Below are 18,076 nucleotides of genomic sequence, written 5' to 3'. Positions count from 1 at the left end.
AAAATGTGACCCTCCTCCTATGAAATTGAGGTGTAGTCAAATACGGACTGTTCTTGTAGTGGAAAAGTTTTCATAGCAAGTACATTCACAAGACAAGTCCCCAAAAGAGGATAGGTATTTGAAAATTTGATCTCCCTTTTTAGGTCTGTCCAGCCAGCAAGCCAGAATTTTTAGTCAGGTACTTTGAATACTAACCTGATCCTGAATAAGCAGTGTATGAAATAGTACATTAACATTTTATTGTAACTTTGTCTCATTTAAGAAAAAATGTTTAGGAAAAAAAATCATGTGATAAATAATAAATGTTGGGTTCTTTTTATCTGCCCTCTGGTTTTTGAACCTTTGGGGTTCATATTTTCAAGCTTTTCTAGCCATGATGGCTAGAAACTTACTTTTTTGTTTGTTTGTTTGTTTTAATTGAAAGCTAAGATTCTTGCTTAATCACTTGACTCCAAGTGCTGGGGCTTTAAGAAAAACTCCAAATATCATGAGACTTATAATAAAATCATGAGAGTTTGCAATGCTGCTGTTATCTGCATCTTACAGATGGGAAACCAAAGCCGGGAGGGATTAGGGGTTTGAGATCATTGAAACCAACTGCAGCCTTTCTATTGTCTTCAGAGAAGCTGTGGTAAAGCCAGGAATTGAACCTGGGATTTGTGGTCCAGACACTGGACTACGACTCAAAAGTTACTGGGAGTGGGGGTGGAGGCGGGGGGGTGGTGGTGGTGAGAGGAGAATCTTTTTCCTAAAAGATCTGCTCCAGGAATTATTTTGGGGGAAGTCCTATGCCCTGTGTTATAGAGGAGTCAGACTAGATGATCACAGTGGTCCCTTCTGGCCTTGGCATCTATGTATCATTGTTCGTGGGTTTTGTAAGAGCGATAAAACGCGTGCATTGTAAACAGCTTCCTCTAGCAGCTCTTTACTCCAGCTCATTAGAAAACACGCTTACCCTGCTATTGCCACTGGCCTGCTGAAAAATCCTGGTGTTCCAGTGCTCAGTAGCTGGTGCTGTACTTCAAGTTTGGATTGCCAAATCTGCCTGGCAATTCCTCACAAGGGTGGGAGGGGTAGGTGGGTGGGTAGTGTTAAAAGTTATTACGTTGAAAACACTTTTCCTTTCGAATCTGTTGTGCAGCTATTAAGATGAGCATCTTTTTTTTTTTTTTAAACACAAGTGGCCTGTAAATGGCTGAGTTTTCTTTGTAAAGGAATCGTCTCCTTCTTGAACACTGTGTGGATCTGAAAAATTACTAAAGTGGGGACAGAAAACTGTGTGCGACAGTTCAGGCCTCTTCTACTTTTTTTCACTATTGAAACTTTTGAACAATAGGCTTAAAGTGCTTCCCACGTGGGCTGTCTGGTTGACAGCAAATGAAATATTTTGTCTTAGCGAGGCAGACTTTTTTTTTTTTGTGCCGAGACAAGGAGACAGTTTGCTTGAGGGCTATGGAATCCGGTTCGTGGGGAGACGGGAAGCAGCCCTCTTTCTTTTCTCCACAAAGACTAGTCTTTGTGATTAAACATGTTCCAAATGGATGGGGAAAGATCTGTGTCTCTCTGTGCCTCTTACGCAGTGCCAGCTACACCTCTGGGAGCTATGCAGTAATTAATATTAATAACTCAGTGTAACCCGTGGGGATACTCATCCGAGAATGGGTATAAATCTTGTTAAATGATAGATGAATGAGTCCTGCTACTGCATTAGTGAACCTGGGCTGGCTTTGTAATGAAACCTGAATCCAAATGAGTTTCAACGGGGAAGACTGGACACTTCTTCTTTCTTCTACTTCTGGTCTTTTCACTCCTTGTTTCTGGTTGTCTTTCCCCCATCCTTTTGCGTGTGTGTGTGTGCGCGTGCTATATTCATTATGGATTCTCTCTCCTTTGTCATTCTCCCCTTCTGTTTTTCAAAGGTTTTCATTTCTACAGTTGAGCCCTACCCTATCATCTCTTTTATGCCAATAGGATATTGTCCCCTCGGCACCTTTGTTCTGCAAATAATGCCAGCTTTGATTGCAAGATTTTTTCCAACGAGCACCACTGCATTTTTTTCCCCAGACTGCCCCCCGACGCAGGGGAGGAGTTCCCTGTAAACATCCTTAAAGCCACTTCATTGGTCCTCCTTCCAACCCCTTTTTAAAACCCTCCTCTGCTGCGATGCCTACGAAAAAACTCGACAGGGGCTATGCAGCCTGGGCGCTGGGACCACATCTCATCAGGCTAATCTGGTGCGCCCCTGTCTATCTACCTGTTGCTTGTAGTCTTCCACTGAGATCTCAAGCCTTTTGGAGCAAGGACTGTCTCTTTGTTATGTCTGTACAGTGCCTGGCACAATGGGGCCCTGGCCTCTAGATGCCACCACAATACAAATTATTAACAACGATACATAATTAATGTCCATTTCCCTTCCTCTCCTATTTCATATCAACTAGTCAGGTTTGCTCAGCCGGCCTGTGGTCTCTTTACTTGTCCTTCCAGCGTTGCTGACTGACTGTTTCACCCCTTACACCTCATCCTGCCCTCTTTACTCAAGCAAGGCTCCCAATGGCCCCTCTGAGAATAGACACTTGAGTAGATGCTGATAGAGAAAAATGAGTGTTTTGCCTGCAGGACTGCGAGACTGGGCCTTCATTGCAATTAGTACATAAGCTTTCCAAAGGGAGAGCTGTGCAGAGAACAGACCAACTTGTAAGGAGTCAGGCACATCCTAAGCACTTTCTTAAAGATATGGGGCTGGAGCCTCAGCTGGGGTAAATCAGCAAAGCTCCATTGCAGGCACCGGAGACATGTAAACTGAAGACAGTGGCACTAGGGAAGTTTATACCAGCTGAGGATCTGGCCCATGGTCATGCTCCTCACTTGCTCCAAAGATTGCGAGGGAATCTCCCGCTGCATACCTAGAAATAGCACAGCTCAGTAGGCCCAACCCCTGCCGTCACTGCTCTGTATTACTGTGCTGTGCTGGGCATAGGAAAAAGGAACACTCAGGCGGTGATTGTAGGAGGAAGCCTGAGAGGGAAAATCATAGGCTTCCTTTCTCTGACACCCCCAACATTTCAGCTCTTCAAATCCCAGTGCTACACTTGCGTAAAGCTGGTTTCTACCACTGTGTTAAACTCGTCACATTGAGTACTTCAGTTCCATCTTCTAATTTCAATATTTGGTTAGCTGAGTTGAAACTAGGGCAAGCTAGCTAAAAAGGCCATGTAGACGTTGGTAAAAGCAGCTTGCGAGGTGCACCAGAACTGGTTTTTAACCATCTCTGCTTCCTCCCCACCCCCGACCCCAGCATCTTTGCATTGTTGACAAGAAGATTATTATTATGGTTTATGTAACAGTAGCTCCTAGAGGTGCTGACTGAGACCAGGGCCCCATAGTGCCAGGTGCTGTACAAACACAGTGAGAGACAGTCCCTGCCCCAAAGAACTTCCAATCTAAATAGAGAGGAGAGGCAAAGGGTGGGAGGGGAAACAGAGAGGAATTCAATGATGTATGTGATGACATACAGCAGGTCACTGACTGAGCCGAGGCTTGAGCCCTGAGTCCTGCTGTGAGGCTCAATCCTGATTCAAAGCCCACTGAAGTGAATGGACATGAGTGGGCTTTGGATCAGCCCTAAATGAGTGTTGTAGCTAAACAGAGGGGGAGCGGGGGCAGGAGGGGAATGGAATCCACCCCCCACCTTCGCCTGAGAGCAGGGTGTAGTGCTGTTCCAGTGTGGCTGCTTTTGGAATAGGGGATATACCCCTTATGACCATAATAACTGTGGAGCCAGAGAGACTATACCTCCCCCAACTACTCCTTCACAGCCTTCGGCCCCAGCCGTCTCAATACCGTGTCTGTTCGGTGCTTACTCCATGACCCAGCCTGAAGCTGTACGGGACGCCGAAGGTTGCAGTTCTGGGCTACGGTCTTGGAAAGAGACAACGATTTCCCTGTGGTTTGGGGTTTGCGGATCAGTCCTTCTCCTCTCTTCCCAGCGACTGGAGTCAAAACCGCTCTGTCTGGAAGGCACTGGCTCTCTTTTGTGTAAGCAGCTCCCATGAAACAACACTCTGAGAGGATTCTCTGTTTCTCCGGCTAATGTTGACAGCAGCCTGAGCATGTAAGTGTTCAGAGGAGATCACTGAGGAATGCAGAGGATAGGGGCATTAATGCATGTACAGTACAAAACATTTAGTCAGCACATTTTTTCCATTTGGGCCCAGAGGGCAGTCTAGCGCAATGTAGGTCTTGCCTGCTCATGGTAGCCAGTGAGTTAGTCAGCCACTCCCATTGGAATACGCAAACATTGCTCAAGGATTAAAAATCTCATGCAGTGCAGGACCCCTCTATTTCCTAGGTTTGCTTTCCCATGCAATAAATCTACAGTGTCTTCTGTAGCAATTTCTTTATGTTCCTTGCTGGCTGGCTATGCAATGGACTTTTTAGCAATTGTATCACTGTAATACTATTTCCCAGGTCTATACCAGCCTGCTTCCTAGGATCTCAGTGTGTTGCAAACACTTATGAATTAAAACTCCCAACCCTCCTGTGAGGTAAATAAATATTATCTCTATTAGAAAGATGGAGGCAATAAAGCAGTTAAATGACTTGCCCAAGGTCATGCAGCAAGTCAGTGGCAAAAGAACATTAGGATCCAATCCAGCAAAGCACTTAAATATGTGAGTCATTTACAACAGGTCAATAGTGCCATTGAAGTCAATGGGACTACTCAGATTATGTTCACACACATACTTAAGAAGCCTACCAGGAGCCCATTGAAGATAGGAGTCTTTCCATTTACTTCAATGGATTTGGGATTGGGTCCTAAGTGCTTTGCTGTACTGAGGCCTAAATATCCTCCTGTTTCTGTGCTTTCACCAGTTGACTATGCTTCCTCTCCTCTTCCCTTCTCTCCACTTTTGCTACTCCCCAGCTCTATGGGCTTTAATTTATTAATGACTCTTTCATATTATGGTCAGATCCTGCAACTGAGCTGCGTTCAAAACCTCCTTGTCTTCTATGTAAGCTCCTTGAAAGATCCACTAAGAAACTGCCCATGGCTCTGTATTGATATTTATATTGTTTTAATATTCCTTTATGTTTGGTTAGAGCCTGCTTTTCTTTTCCTCTTTGTGGCTATGCTGTCATATTGTCTTCTAAAAAAACAGGTATTCATTTAGTTCTCATTAATAATCTCCGTCTTCTTCTGTCAGCATGCAATTACATTCTTTCTGAGCACCTGACTAAAACTCAACAAAAACTGGTACCATGGTGGAGGCATATTGTTTTTGTATTGATATTTCGCACACACAGCTTGTGGCCACTACATCAGATATTCAGGATATGAAATCTGCTTTATTTGTAATTGTTATTTATAGTGTAGTTCACAATGAAACACCAACTGAGCTGCAAACATAATGTTCCCACAGACCATACCATAATGAAGCTACTTGTAGAATGCTATTCAGTAAAGATTTGAATGAACCCACATGACTCTTGTACTTAAGTGTTTATATTGGCTAAAAGATGTTTACATTAATGCCCACTTCAAATACTAGACATGCTCTTGTTCTTTACTATGTAAACATTTTTGTTACATAAAACATTTTGATTGATTTATGGAACATTTGGGAAAGATCATTTAGAGGGTCACTCTGAGCTCTATTTAGACTCATGGGCTGATACAGGCCTCTCTTACTTTGGTTTTATATCAGTGTAATGCTATTGACTTTGGCTCAACTATTCTTGGTTTTACATGGTGTAAGAGAAATCAGATTCCGGCCAGCAAAGGGAAGGCTTTGTAATGACAATGAAGGAACGTAGATAAGATAAGATGCATAGGAAGGTTTCTTTTAAAAGTGGATGAAAACAAGTCTTTCATTTAGATGTTATTTTTTGCTTGAACATTCCCTGGAGTGTTGTGAAATAAGATACGACAACAGGGAACTCATTGCTACAGGATGTTGTTGAGGCCAAAAACTCATTAAGACTCAAAGAGGGATTGGGAAGTCATATGGTTATCCAGAAGTTAGAATAGTCACTGCAAGCAAAGAGTACTGGACAGGATATAAAACCCCATGCTCATCAGTGTTTAAACCAATCTCTATTAGGGATTAAGATGAGACCTTAATGGGGGACAGATAACCCCACATCTGCTGACTGTGGGGTTTCTTGCACCTTCCTCTGAAGCATTTGGTGCTGGCCACTGTCAGAGATGGGATATTGGAATAGGTGGACCACAGGATTGATCCAGTATGGCAATTCCAATGACCCTGTGTTAGCATTGGGCTCATGCAGCAGAAACAAAAAGTTAATCTGATTTATAAACACATTCTGTGAAACTAACCTGTCTAGTTTCACTGTCCAAAATCAAGGGAATTGCTCAAAGGAAAACAAACAGCATCAATGATGTAAATAAAGCAACCGAAGGTCCTGGGTCTGCAGTTGGACCTGCGCAAAGGCAGAGGGGTCTGACTATCTAGATCATGCGTCTTTAACTTAGTGATCACGGGCAGGTATCCGGATCACAACCCCGCTTCCCTCTCAATATTGACAGGGGCGGCTCCAGGCACCAGCACGCCAAGCGCGTACCTGGGGCGGCAAGCCACAGGGGGCGCTCTGCCGGTCGCCGCAAGGGCAGCAGGCAGGTTGCCTTCAGCGGCATGCCTGCGGAGGGTCCGCTGGTCCTGCGGCTTTGGCAGACCTCCCACAGCCTGCTGCCAAATCCGCGGGACCGGGGACCTCCCACAGGCAAGCCGCTGAATCCGCGGGACCGGGGACCTCCCGCAGGCAAGCCGCTGAAGGCAGCCTGCTTGCCATGCTTGGGGCAGCAAAATACCTAGAGCCGCCCCTGAATATTGATAAGTGGCAAGGGGCTCTTGGGTAGATCCTGGATAGCTAGGTGAAGGTCTGAGGTTGCCTGGGTATAGAAAAGGTTGAGAGCCACTGTGTAGGTGTTTTATTAGATTAAATAAACTAAGTGGTGTTAGGGTGACCAGACAGCAAATGTGAAAAATCGGGACGGGGTGGTTGTGGTGGGGTATCAGGAGACTATATAAGTCCCAAAAATTGGGACTGTCCTTATAAAATTGGGACATCTGGTCACCCTAGGTGGTGTTTGCATAGTGCTTTGGAAATGTAAAAGGCTATATAAATGCTACATATAATTAATGGGCCAAATCCACCCCAGCATAATGTGCAAGGTGTCAAAACACGTAGAGAATTATGCGTGGATATGGACATAGCGTGTATAATTCCCTTCTTGTGTTACTAAAGAGGCATTAAGAATATGATGTCCCTTTCAGAGCGTAAGATTTTTGGCAGTGGGAACACAAAAGTCTTATGGAAAGAAAAAAGTTATCAATATTAATGGCTTTCACCCTAGTGGACCCATGTTAAGATAACAGGGCCAAAAGCCTTGTGTAAATTGCTGTAACTCCTTTCACACCAGCTGAGGATCTGGCCCACAATAAGGGGGCCTGATCCTCTGTTGCTTTGCACCTTGTGTAGTTATTTACAGCTGGACTCAGTGGGTGCAAAAAACCTACCGGAAGAGTAGTGTTTCACACCCACCCTCCACGGTGCTCAGTGACAATCAAAGGAGTTGGAAGAGGGTCTGTCTCTCCCACTTAGGGTGACCAGATGTCCCAATTTTATAGGGACAATCCTGATTTTTGGGTCTTTTTCTTAAATCGGCTCCTACCCCCCTGTCCCGATTTTTCACACTTGCTGTCTGGTCACCCTACTCCCAGTAGGGTTGGGTGAGGCGGGGTCCTGTGCCTTAGGGACCAGCGTTCCAAGCATGTGCTTGGGGCTGCACTTTTCCAGAGGCCGCATTCCCGCTTTTTGTTTGTTGGTTTGTTTGCTTCGGTGGCGGCACTCCGGCTTTTTTTGTTGTTGCTTTGGCAGCGGTACTCCGGCCCCTTTTTAAAATTTATTTATTTATTTATTTTTGCTTGGGGAGGCAAAAAACACCTGGAGCCGGCCCTGCCTGTGCCTATGGCTCTGTCTTCGCTGCAAAGAAACAAAACAAAACAAGTGTTATGTGTCCAGCGAGGTTGTTATCTTGATGTAAAACCCTGCTGGAACTAAGGCAGCCTGGTTTTTACTGAGTTGGGGGCAGGGAATAGTGAAGGAGGGGGGTATAAGGTGGACCTGCACTAGCTCCAGCCAAGTGTTTGTTGGGGGGGGGTTAATCCTCTTTCCCTTGGGGGTGCAGGGGGGGTTGAACCTGCCCCCCCCCCGCGTTACCCTTTTGCGGCTTGCAGCCAGGGCGGCAGGAAAACTACAAGTCCCGTCGGCCCCGTCGGCCCGACCCCGGCCCCCCGGCGGCTATGAAAAGGCTACGGGCGAGGGGCAGGCGAGCAGGAGCCGGCGAGCTCCCAGTGGCGCCGCCGCTTTGCATGTCGCTTCCTCCGCCGGCGGGGCGGACCCAGCCCCAGCCCCTCCGGAGCCTCCCGCGCCGGCTCCCCGCCCGGGCCGCCCGCCCCCCCGATGCCGAGGCATGGCTAGCGCTGCCGCCGGGCGCGCCGAGCCCCGGGCGGAGCGGCGGGGCGGGCAGGCGGGAGCCCGGGCCGCCCTGCAGCAGTGCGGGCAGCTGCAGAGCCTCATCGACATCTCGCTGTCCAGCCTGCGGGGCCTCCGCACCAAGTGCGCCGCCTCCAACGACCTCACCCAGCAGGAGATCCGCACCCTGGAGGTACCGAGCCCGCCGCCCCCTTCCAGCCCGGCAGCGGGGGGCTCGCCCCGCGCCAGCCCGAGAGCGACTGGGGGTCCTGGCCCGGGGGGGGGGCCTTGGGGTCAGCCCCTCCTTGCTAGCCGGCAGCCTCTGACAGCCCCTGGGGGTCCTGTCCCTGGGGGGGGGCCTTAGGGTCACCCCTCCTGACAGCCCCTGGGGGGGGGCTTAGGGTCACCCCTCCTGACAGCCCCTGGGGGTCCTGTCCTGGGGGGGGCTTAGGGTCAGCCCCTCCTGACTAGCCCTGTAGCTCCTGGGGGTCCTGTCTGTGGGGGGGGTCCTTAGGGTCAGCCCTGACTGCCCCTGGGGATCCTGTCCCTGGGGGTCCCTTAGACCAATTGCTCCCCTCCATTTTCTCCTCCCCCTTCCCCAGTTGGGGAGGACTTGCCCCAGCCCTGTAACAATAGAGGGGTCCCCCCCGGCATCAACTGTAAGGGCATTCTCCCCTCCTCCCCCCCATGTATCCCACCCCTTACTACCCTTGAAACAGCTAGAGGGGTTTCCTTTGCCTCCTTCCGCTCTGCCCTGCTTCACTAGCTGCTACACCTTGGAAGTACAGAGCGTAGCTATACCTCAGGGCACCCACACAACTGGGGGCTGAGCTAGAGTCACCCCTGCACTGCTCCATTTAGTCCTGTGCAACTCTTGTGACCATGGAGGGGATTCCATGTCCTCCCCCAGTACCTATGCATTTCCCCAGCGCTAGAACAGCTGTGTGTGTGTATCTCCCCGCTTCCTAGCCATGCAAACCGGGGGGCTCCTTATGGTGGGTGCAAGGATGCCCTTATCTCTCACCATCCATTCCTTCACCACTTCCTTGTCCTGTATTATAACAGCTGTGGTCTCCCATCAAAAGGCACTCCCTGGATAACAGTCTGTGGTTAAATGAGAGCTGAAGGAAGTCATTGGATGATCAAGTTTAATAATAAGCTGGAGAGTTGCCTGTGGGAGGAGAGCTCCCATTTGCAAAGGCCTAGTTACTAGGATCCCAGGCTTGCTGCTTTAGTTTGACGTTTGAGGGGTTTGCTTGGAGAGTTTGGGGAAACCTGCCTGTTTTGCTTTGTTTTGTTCTTCTAAAAACACTGTCTGAAGCTGCTGGGCAGTAAACACGGGCTCCAAACCTCACTGTGGAAGTAGAAGCTGGTGTGGCCTGGGGATGGAAATGAGAATGATGTGAGCATGATTTAGAAAGTCTGTTGGTAGCTGGGACCTCCCACCAGTCATTTCCGAGGCTTGGAAAGACACAAATCTCCCTCTTGCTATCTTCCCCTGACACTTGCTTTTTTGGACTCCATTTCCTGCTCTGCATTTTCAGGCCTATCTTTCCGTTACTGGCTCCTTTGCACTGATCCTGCTTAGTTATCTGTCAGTTATCCAGTAGAGAAATATCTTCTAAACTGGATACTAGTGTTATGTTTAGACAGGTTGTATTAAATTCTTCTTGCTCCCAAATATGTAGATGTATTTCCATGACAGGAACTTAATGCTGGATCTTGCCATAGCTTTCAAATGCTACTGTTTTTGTTTCTCTCTCTCTATTTATTTTTTTAATGCTGAAACTGTATTTCTTTTACTTTGTTTGGTGTTTTGTGCAGATCGTGTTGTCATATCCAGGAGAAGCAAAACATAATATTTTTTCTCTGTGTGAAGTCAGGCTTTTGTTTGTGCTTGCTTAGAATAAAGTATTATATTAATGCACTCCAGTAGGCGCTGCAGATGACATGGTAGAAACAAAGGTGTGAGTGCTCCCACACATCTGGAACCTCTAGGAACATCTGTAGGAGGCCAGTTATGTGTTAGCTAGACATGCTTTTAAAAACAAGTATCCAAGAAGTGAAGTTCTCAATAGAATTAGTAGAACAATAGGGGATTACTCATTTAGGGCAGTCTGTCCATTCTCCTCTCTTTTCCTTCCCGCCCAAACAAGGTTTTCAAAAGAAGAGAAAACCAACACTCATCCTCATGTAACAGTATTTGCCTAGATTTTAACAATTTGGTGTGTGTACTTTTTTGTGCTCAGAATATGCACACTGATTAGCAGATCATTTTGCTTTGAAAATGACAGGCACAGTACCAAGAAACAGATAATCTACAAAGAGTCTAAAGAAACCTCAATTTGTAGGGGGATTGTGACCTGGCCTCCTGACCTTTTACAGGTGAAAACCACTTTCCGGTCCTAAAGTTTTTGCTTTAGTTTTCTCCCTGTATGTGCTATAACTATCCAGCATAGATGTCTGAGTGTCACTTTGGTTATTTAGTGGGTAAAATATTTAAACAGATGTTTCCAGTAGTCATGTGCAATAGTGAAATGTGTACTTTAGTAATAAGGCTGTACTTTCTCATTGCTTGGGGGTGAGAAACTGATGTGCTATTCAATGTAAGCACAGTGCCTCTGCAGCGCTGCCAGCCAAAGAAAGACATGGGGACTGATATTCCACGTTGCCCTGCACTTTGTACAATCATTCACCCCTTCTCCCCCAGGCTGACCCAGTGCAAAGTAGGAGTAAAAACACTGCCATTCTGATCTGGTGGCCTTCTATACCCACTTCTCACTGTGTAAATGTGCAGGCAACAGAGAATCAAGCTCTGGGTATCAGAGGTTGTGGTTTTTTGTTTGTTGTTTATTTTCAGAGATAATAAAACCAGTCATGTTGTGTGTTGACTAGTAGGTGAAGGGGATTCAGTGTCGTTCATAAACCTGACTAGAAATCAGGGCCTGGACTCTGGCAAGTCTTGCTTGCTGTGCATGTGGGGTCTTGGGGAAGTCATGGAATGGTTTATTAGTAATTTGAATGTCATTAATAGTGCCTAGAGCTGCTTGGAATACACTTGACTTTTTTGTAAATAAACTGAATGTTGTTTGGCTGGAGATAGCTTTTCAGCCAAAAAACTTCCTATTGATGGGAACTCAGACTGTTTTTTGGTTTTTTTTGTAAATGGGGGGGGGGGAGGAATCTTCTGTCAAAACAAATTTGACAGAATTATTAAACCAGCCCTAATCGAGGTCCCAGTTTACAACGTGTTGTTCACATACGTAATGAAAAGACAGCCCCGGCTCTATGGAACTTGTCTATGTGGGGAAAGTTGCATTGGAATAAGATAAGGTATGAATTTAAACTGATAGCTATACCAGTGTAACCTCCCATGTGGTCACTCTTATTCTGGAAGAGTGCCAGCGTGGGTAGTCACACTGGGTTTTACTACACCAGTATAACTGGAAAACTTTCCTGTGTAGCCAAGCCCTAAGTATATGATGGAAACACAACAGGTGGCTACAACAGACAGAGTGGAGAGGGGTGACTGGGTGGGGGGGGGAAGGGAGCACACAATTTTGGTTATAAAGTGTTTTGGTTTTTTGGCAGAAGAAGGGGCCCACTTTCTAAGACCTAATCACTTGGTTGCACTTGTGTAACTTGAGGGCAGGATTTGGCCCTGTATATGGAAGGAAAAGGCATGTTACGTTTTTTTCTTCTCCTCACTGTCCCTCTTGGGAGCAAGAGGCAGGGGTTGCAGGTGGGGAATGTGAAGTTGGTTTGCTGCCTTCCTGTGTGTGTGCATTTCCCAAGTGTCCTGTGTTGGCTCTGTTGCCACTAGCAAGCTTCCAGCGGCACCAATGCAGCTGTAAGATTGCTCGCGAAGCCGCTCTATGCTGAGGGGAGAGAGAGCTCTTCGTCAGCATAGTTAAACCATCTCCAATGTGCGGTGGTAGCTATGTCGGCGGGAGAGCATAAGTGTTGGTGTGTACAGTGGTGGACTTATGTCGTTCTGTGTGGGTGGTGGTGGAACAACGCACCCCCTGTGAGGGACATAAGTTATACTGATAAGTGCTAGTGTGGTTTCAATGTTGCATCTTTGTAATTGTGGTCTGGTCTGACCCCCCTTCAGCGTTCACTCCTTATACTGTCAGAGGTACGTTGTACCACTTAAACTTTCCCCCAGTTTTTAGTTGGCCATCAGGAGCCCCTCAAGTGCATGCTCTCTCCTGCTTCCAGGTAGAGGGATGATCTGGAGCAGTGTTCTGTAAGCATTTTCACGGTGAATAGTAGCAACCTGGCTGGAAAAAAGTTTTAAAATTTTAGAACATTTATCTAAATGTTCTCAAAGCTTGTCCCTGGCTGTGTGGTTGCTTTTGGCAACTGCTCTCTCGCTTGTACAGATCTCTGTTCTAAACTGAACAGCTGAACTGTATAATGTACCCTAGGATTCATAATGTGTAAAGAGCACAAACCCATGCAGCAAAGCACTGAAGCATGTGCTTAAGTCGCACTGGGCAGAGCTTAAGCACACAGCTAAAGTAAAATACACTCTTAAGTGCTTTCCTGAGTAGGAATGGACTGCTGAATTAAGGCCTCTGCCTTTACAGATGAGCGCTCTGCTCTGACTACAGCAGCATTTCATGGGTAGAATCAGGCCCGAGGACTCTCAAGAGCATCCAGAGTAGTCATGTTTTTATCATGGTTGTTTTTTTTATTTTTATTTCGGGATTTGTCAGGAAGCCAAGAGCACACAGCAGCTTTTGGAAACAGAGTTGAATTTTTAGATCCGTGGGAACTGCTTGCAGAGAGCATGTGAGTGCAAACTCTTTAGCAAATGTGCTAGCTGCAAAAGTTTCTGCTTGCAGTGTGGCAAGGCCCTTTGGATGAAAAGTAAGGGGGTTCCCCATAGCATAGATTATGCAGCGTTTAGTTTGCCTGTTAGAAGAGTGGATTGTCTGGTGCCACTGAGCCTTGTGTTTTTATTACTGTACATTGTACCCAATGAACTCTTGAATGGGCTTTCCTTTAACCTGTGCCCTGGTGCAAGCCTCACCCCCATTCCCACCCTGATCTGTTTATTTCTGTAGTCTACATGGGAGCTAAATTAATAAACTGTCATGGGTTTGGGTTAGAGCATCCTCTCCCAATAAGATGAGAGAGACAAGGTGGGTGACATAATATCTTTTATTGGATCAGTTTTTCTTTAATCAACAGAAGCTGGTCCAGTAAAAGAGATGTCTGTCCCCCCCACTGTGTCTCTAATATCCTGGGACCCATAGGGCTAGAAGTAAACGTATACAATAAGATGAAAGCACTATTGTGTAGATAGAGCCTGACTTTTGAATGTCCCATTGTTAAAGCCTCTTTTTGTCTGTCCCCACCCTACTACTGTGCATGATTCTTCTGAAGTTTTGCCTTCTGTGATTTCAGATGTGGTAGGTCCCTAGAACACAGTAGGAAGGAAGACTGGCCTCTGGACTCACCAGCCTGTGGTGGGTTCTGGTCACGGTTCTGCCATAGACTTCCTGCCAATCTGAGGCCAAGTCCCATTAAACCTCAGTGTTTAAGCCAATATATTAGTGACCAGGATGAGACCTAGTGCTGGTGGCAGATTGTCCTACATTTGCACACTGGCGTGTTTTTGACCTTACTGTGACGCCTCTGGTTGTGGCCATTGCGGGGAGACCATATAGTGGGCTAGATGGACTGCAGGTCTGATCCAATGTGTCAATCTCTGTCTTCACCTCTCTGCCTAGCTGGTGTAAAGGTGCTGCAGAGACCGAAGAATTGGGCCCCTGGTGTGTAACCCCCTCCCACCTCATTCTCAAGTTGAATATATAGGAAAGGCTTCTGCCCCTCATTCAATGTCACCCTATAGTGCTTTAGGCCCTCGGTTGATTCTCTCTCTCCTCACCCCCCTCTTGGGGGGCATGTTAGGGGTGGAGCTGAGGAAGGAGAGGGGTGGGGCCACAGCCCCATGGTGCACACCACTAGGTTTGCTCCGCTCGCCGTGGGGACAGGCTGCCGTAACTTAGAGCAGCTTCCTGGGCTGCCTAAGTTACACTGGGGGCTCTTTTGGTTTCTGGGGCAGCCTGGCATCAGGAGGGCACAGAGGTGGTTTAAAAGCACCTTGCCCAAGTCCTCCCTGGGGCTGTGCCTTCAGCTAAGCACCCCCCTGGAGCACCACCCAGAACCTAGTGCTGATTTCTGTCTGATTCCTCAGATGTACATTTACAACCCTCTAAATGACCTGCTCAGAGAATCGGCCATAGTGTCTCATTCAGACTGGGGGCAAATTTATATTGACACGTTTAACAAAAAAAGGCTCCTCTCTGTCATTGGTCTCTTACCAGAAAGGAACACTCTGAGAGATACGCTTTGGGTGTGTGTGTGTGTGTGGGGGGGTGGGGGTGGGAAGAGGAATTGTGCTAAGGGTTTGAACTTGCAAACTGGAAGCCAGGCCTTTAGAGTAAATAAACTAAAGGGGAGGCTGTATTGTTTGTAAACCTGAACTAACAGGAGCAGTGAATTTTTTCATCCCAAACTGCAGCCATGTGTTAATGAAGCCTGTTCAGCCAAAGCGACTTCCTCTTACATCAGGCCTTATGTAAGAGGATCTCTCGCTTCCCTTACTTCATTTCCCTTTCAGACACGAGTGCCATACACCTTTGAGCCCAAACAGTACCTTGATTTTGTTTTTAATCTCCTCCTTAGAAATTGGGGGTGCCAGTCTTTGGATTTCTAGTTAGTTTCAGATGGTCAAATATACATTTAAAAAACCCGAAAAGCCTTTTGAAGAGTGGATCTGTTTGAAGCGTCTGGCTGAAGAAAATTACCTCTGATTATAAATGTATAGGCCTGTTCTTCCTTTGCTCTTATTACAACACATCAGTGTGCCTGATTCTGAGTGTCTGTCTTCCACTACATTGCCTTTCTACAGACAGCCTCACATCTACACTTAGTCTAATTGTTTATAGCCATAAACAAGTCTTCCTAATGTAACATATTGGCTTTTCTTAATGTAATCAGGATTTTCATGTGTTTGAGTGACCCAAAATTGCATGAAAATTGGCAAAAAAGTGTCGCTTTTGTAAACCCGGGAAACTTTTTTTGTAAAAACTGAAAATGAGGAGCCTTGAGGATATCCCACATCAGCTTTACCGAAAGGCTGGGGTCAGGCTCTGGCTGACTGGCAGGACAGGAGGAGGAGTTCTGCACAAATGGTGTGGTGATGGAGTAGGCAAAGTTGGGATTAGCACACAGTGCTGAAGAAGGGGGAACATGAGAGCGGCCATACTGAGTCAGGCCAAAGGTCCATCTAGCCCAGTATCCTGTCTTCCAACAGAGGCCAATAAGGAGGAGTTAGACAAGCAAGAACAGCCCAGGTGGAATTGTGGGATCGGATTAACAGCACCCAGGCTTAATTAGCCTTTGTCCCTGCTGCAGAGTAGGATGGGGGACAGCTTGGGCTGAAGTGAAATCAGGGTATAGGCTTGAACTTGTTCTCACTATCCTAGCAGGTCCCACTATGGGTGATGTTAAGCCACCTAGGTGTTGGCTTCCCTCCATAAAGGAGCTCCAGCAGAGCCTAAAGTTGAGCCCTTTGTTTGCACGTGGATTGTTTTGTAAAACCAAATTCTTTAGCGGCTAGCAGTGATGAGACTGGGCTCATTCTGATCAGAGCTTGTCCTAGTCTCCCCCTCGCCCCAACTTCTGATTTACACCAGTGTCCAATTCTGTCCCCAGCTGCATTCATCCGAACCTATTGCTTTGACTGGGTTTGCACAGGTGTAACTGAGCTGGTTTTGGTCTGATAGTCAAGTTCAAAGGTAGCTTATTAGTGCATGAAAAAATTCACACTGCATACTAACAATATGGATTTAGATATGAGTCAGCCATGCAAGCATGCAGACTTACCACTTTGACTTTTGTTCATAAATAGACCATAAAATATCTTGTAATAGTTCAATGTGTATATTAATCATGTGATGTTAAGGTTGAAGAGGCACTTTCAGCATAAACTGTATATTTTCAGATTAACCTCTTAAAATAAACCCCAAGCCCTCCTCTTCAAGTTGAAATTTTTTGTGCTTTATTCAGTCCAAAGAGGGAATAATAATAATAATAATAATAAAAAAAATTAAATCACGTTTGGTCACTTCTTGCCCTTTCCATAGGGCAAAATATGTGCCTTTCAGCACAGCCCTGGGCAAAGAGTGACTGTACAAGTAGGCTTGGCAGAATTTGGTGGTGGGTGGTGTCCTTGCTACAGATAAGAGCCATGTTTATTTTTAAATCCCACCCCGCCCCCGTTAACTTTCACAGTTGTGGTAAATTGGCAGGGGTGTCGGCCAATACTTATTAAATAACTGTAGATGATGAGATATAAAATTTTTAATCTTTTTAACAATTCAAAAGCAAATCAACATCACATGTCAAAATATCTTAAGTAAATACCCTTAACTCAAACTCTAATTGCTCAAGCATTTGTCTCTTTGCCTCTGTACATTTTTTGATTATTAATGATGGAAATGCATGGTTTTGCCCCTTTGGGTGTGGACAATGACCTCAACGTTTACTGATTAAAAAAATGAATCCTTCCAAGTCTGTGTTTTAAGCCATGTCCCCAAGAGGTGGTGTGACTCAGACGTCCCCTGGGGCATAGTTCCTTCCTGTTTGATTCTCACTGCCAGGGAGTGATACTGTACTGCTGGTCTGTCCTAGCAGCAAATAAGGGAGTCAAGGCTCTACCTGTTCCAGGACAGGGGAAGCAAGCAAGTGGCCCATGTACTTCTGGGCCAGAATACATGGTCTGGGAAACCTGCTTAGGAGCGTTCTTGCACCCTTGTGTAGGCCTGTCGTCCAAAACACAGTCTGGCTCTGAATAGTTAAGAAATTGTTCGGGTGGTGTGTAGTGGTCGTGTCCATCTCCTCCCCCTTCCTCCCCCAAGCTTTCTTTTTCTCCAGTCACAGGATCCCTGGTGCTGATTCTGAGCTGTGCTAGAGCTGTTCTCGGCACAGCTTGGCTGGAGGGACTCGAGGATGGGCAAATGTGGCCATATTCCACCAATTGCACCTCACTCTCTGGGTTCTGGGACTGGCTGTGAACTAATCCAGTTAAGCTACAGGGCTGCTCTAACCTACACCAGCTGTCCACAGCTCCATAAAGCCATTGTAAGACCTGAGAAAAGCCTCAGCGTGTGGGTGCTCCAATAGTTTCCCCTTCACTCAGTCATCCTCTCTCTGCCTGCATCAGGGGCTCTGCGAAGGGACAGCGGAGAGCCTCTTGCTGAATCTAGGGCGGGAATCAAAGCAGAAGGAACAGGATCAGAAGCCTGGGGAAAGGTCTGAACTGAATATTGCTGTTAATTTCTAGGTCAGTAAAGCCAAACCCTTGGAAGGGGGTGAGTTTTGGACTCTGCTCAGGGAGCATGATCCTCAGTTGCCCTGCACCTTGTGCAGTCATTGGGTTTGCACTCTGGCAGAGGTCAGTTGGCACTGAGGTCAATGGGATCATGTAGGTTTACACCAGCAGAAGATCTGCCCATTTGCACCAAAGCAAAGTGAGTGTTAAGATACCTAGTCAGAGCGCTCT

At 46.7% G+C, this 18,076-nt stretch overlaps 1 protein-coding gene across 6 annotated transcripts in view; it reads left to right on the top strand.

Annotated features, from left to right (window-relative positions):
- KSR1 (kinase suppressor of ras 1) overlaps positions 1-18,076 on the top strand; it is a 150,914-nt gene that overhangs the window by 22,371 nt on the left and 110,467 nt on the right. For 4 of the 6 annotated variants that reach the window (XM_044993750.1, XM_044993748.1, XM_044993751.1 and 1 more), the window contains exon 1: positions 8,370-8,689. The exons of the other annotated variants lie outside the window; for them this stretch is intronic. In XM_044993750.1, coding sequence (XP_044849685.1) covers positions 8,495-8,689 — 195 coding nt within the window. In that variant the 5' untranslated portion in view covers positions 8,370-8,494. Of the gene's footprint in view, positions 1-8,369; positions 8,690-18,076 lie in introns of those variants that run through there. 6 annotated transcript variants of the gene reach the window in all.

This window comes from Mauremys mutica, chromosome 19 (assembly GCF_020497125.1).
Source record: "Mauremys mutica isolate MM-2020 ecotype Southern chromosome 19, ASM2049712v1, whole genome shotgun sequence".
Taxonomy (NCBI): Eukaryota; Metazoa; Chordata; order Testudines; family Geoemydidae; genus Mauremys; species Mauremys mutica.
Note: the sequence above shows the minus strand (reverse complement) of the source record. Positions and strands in the feature narration are given on the sequence as shown.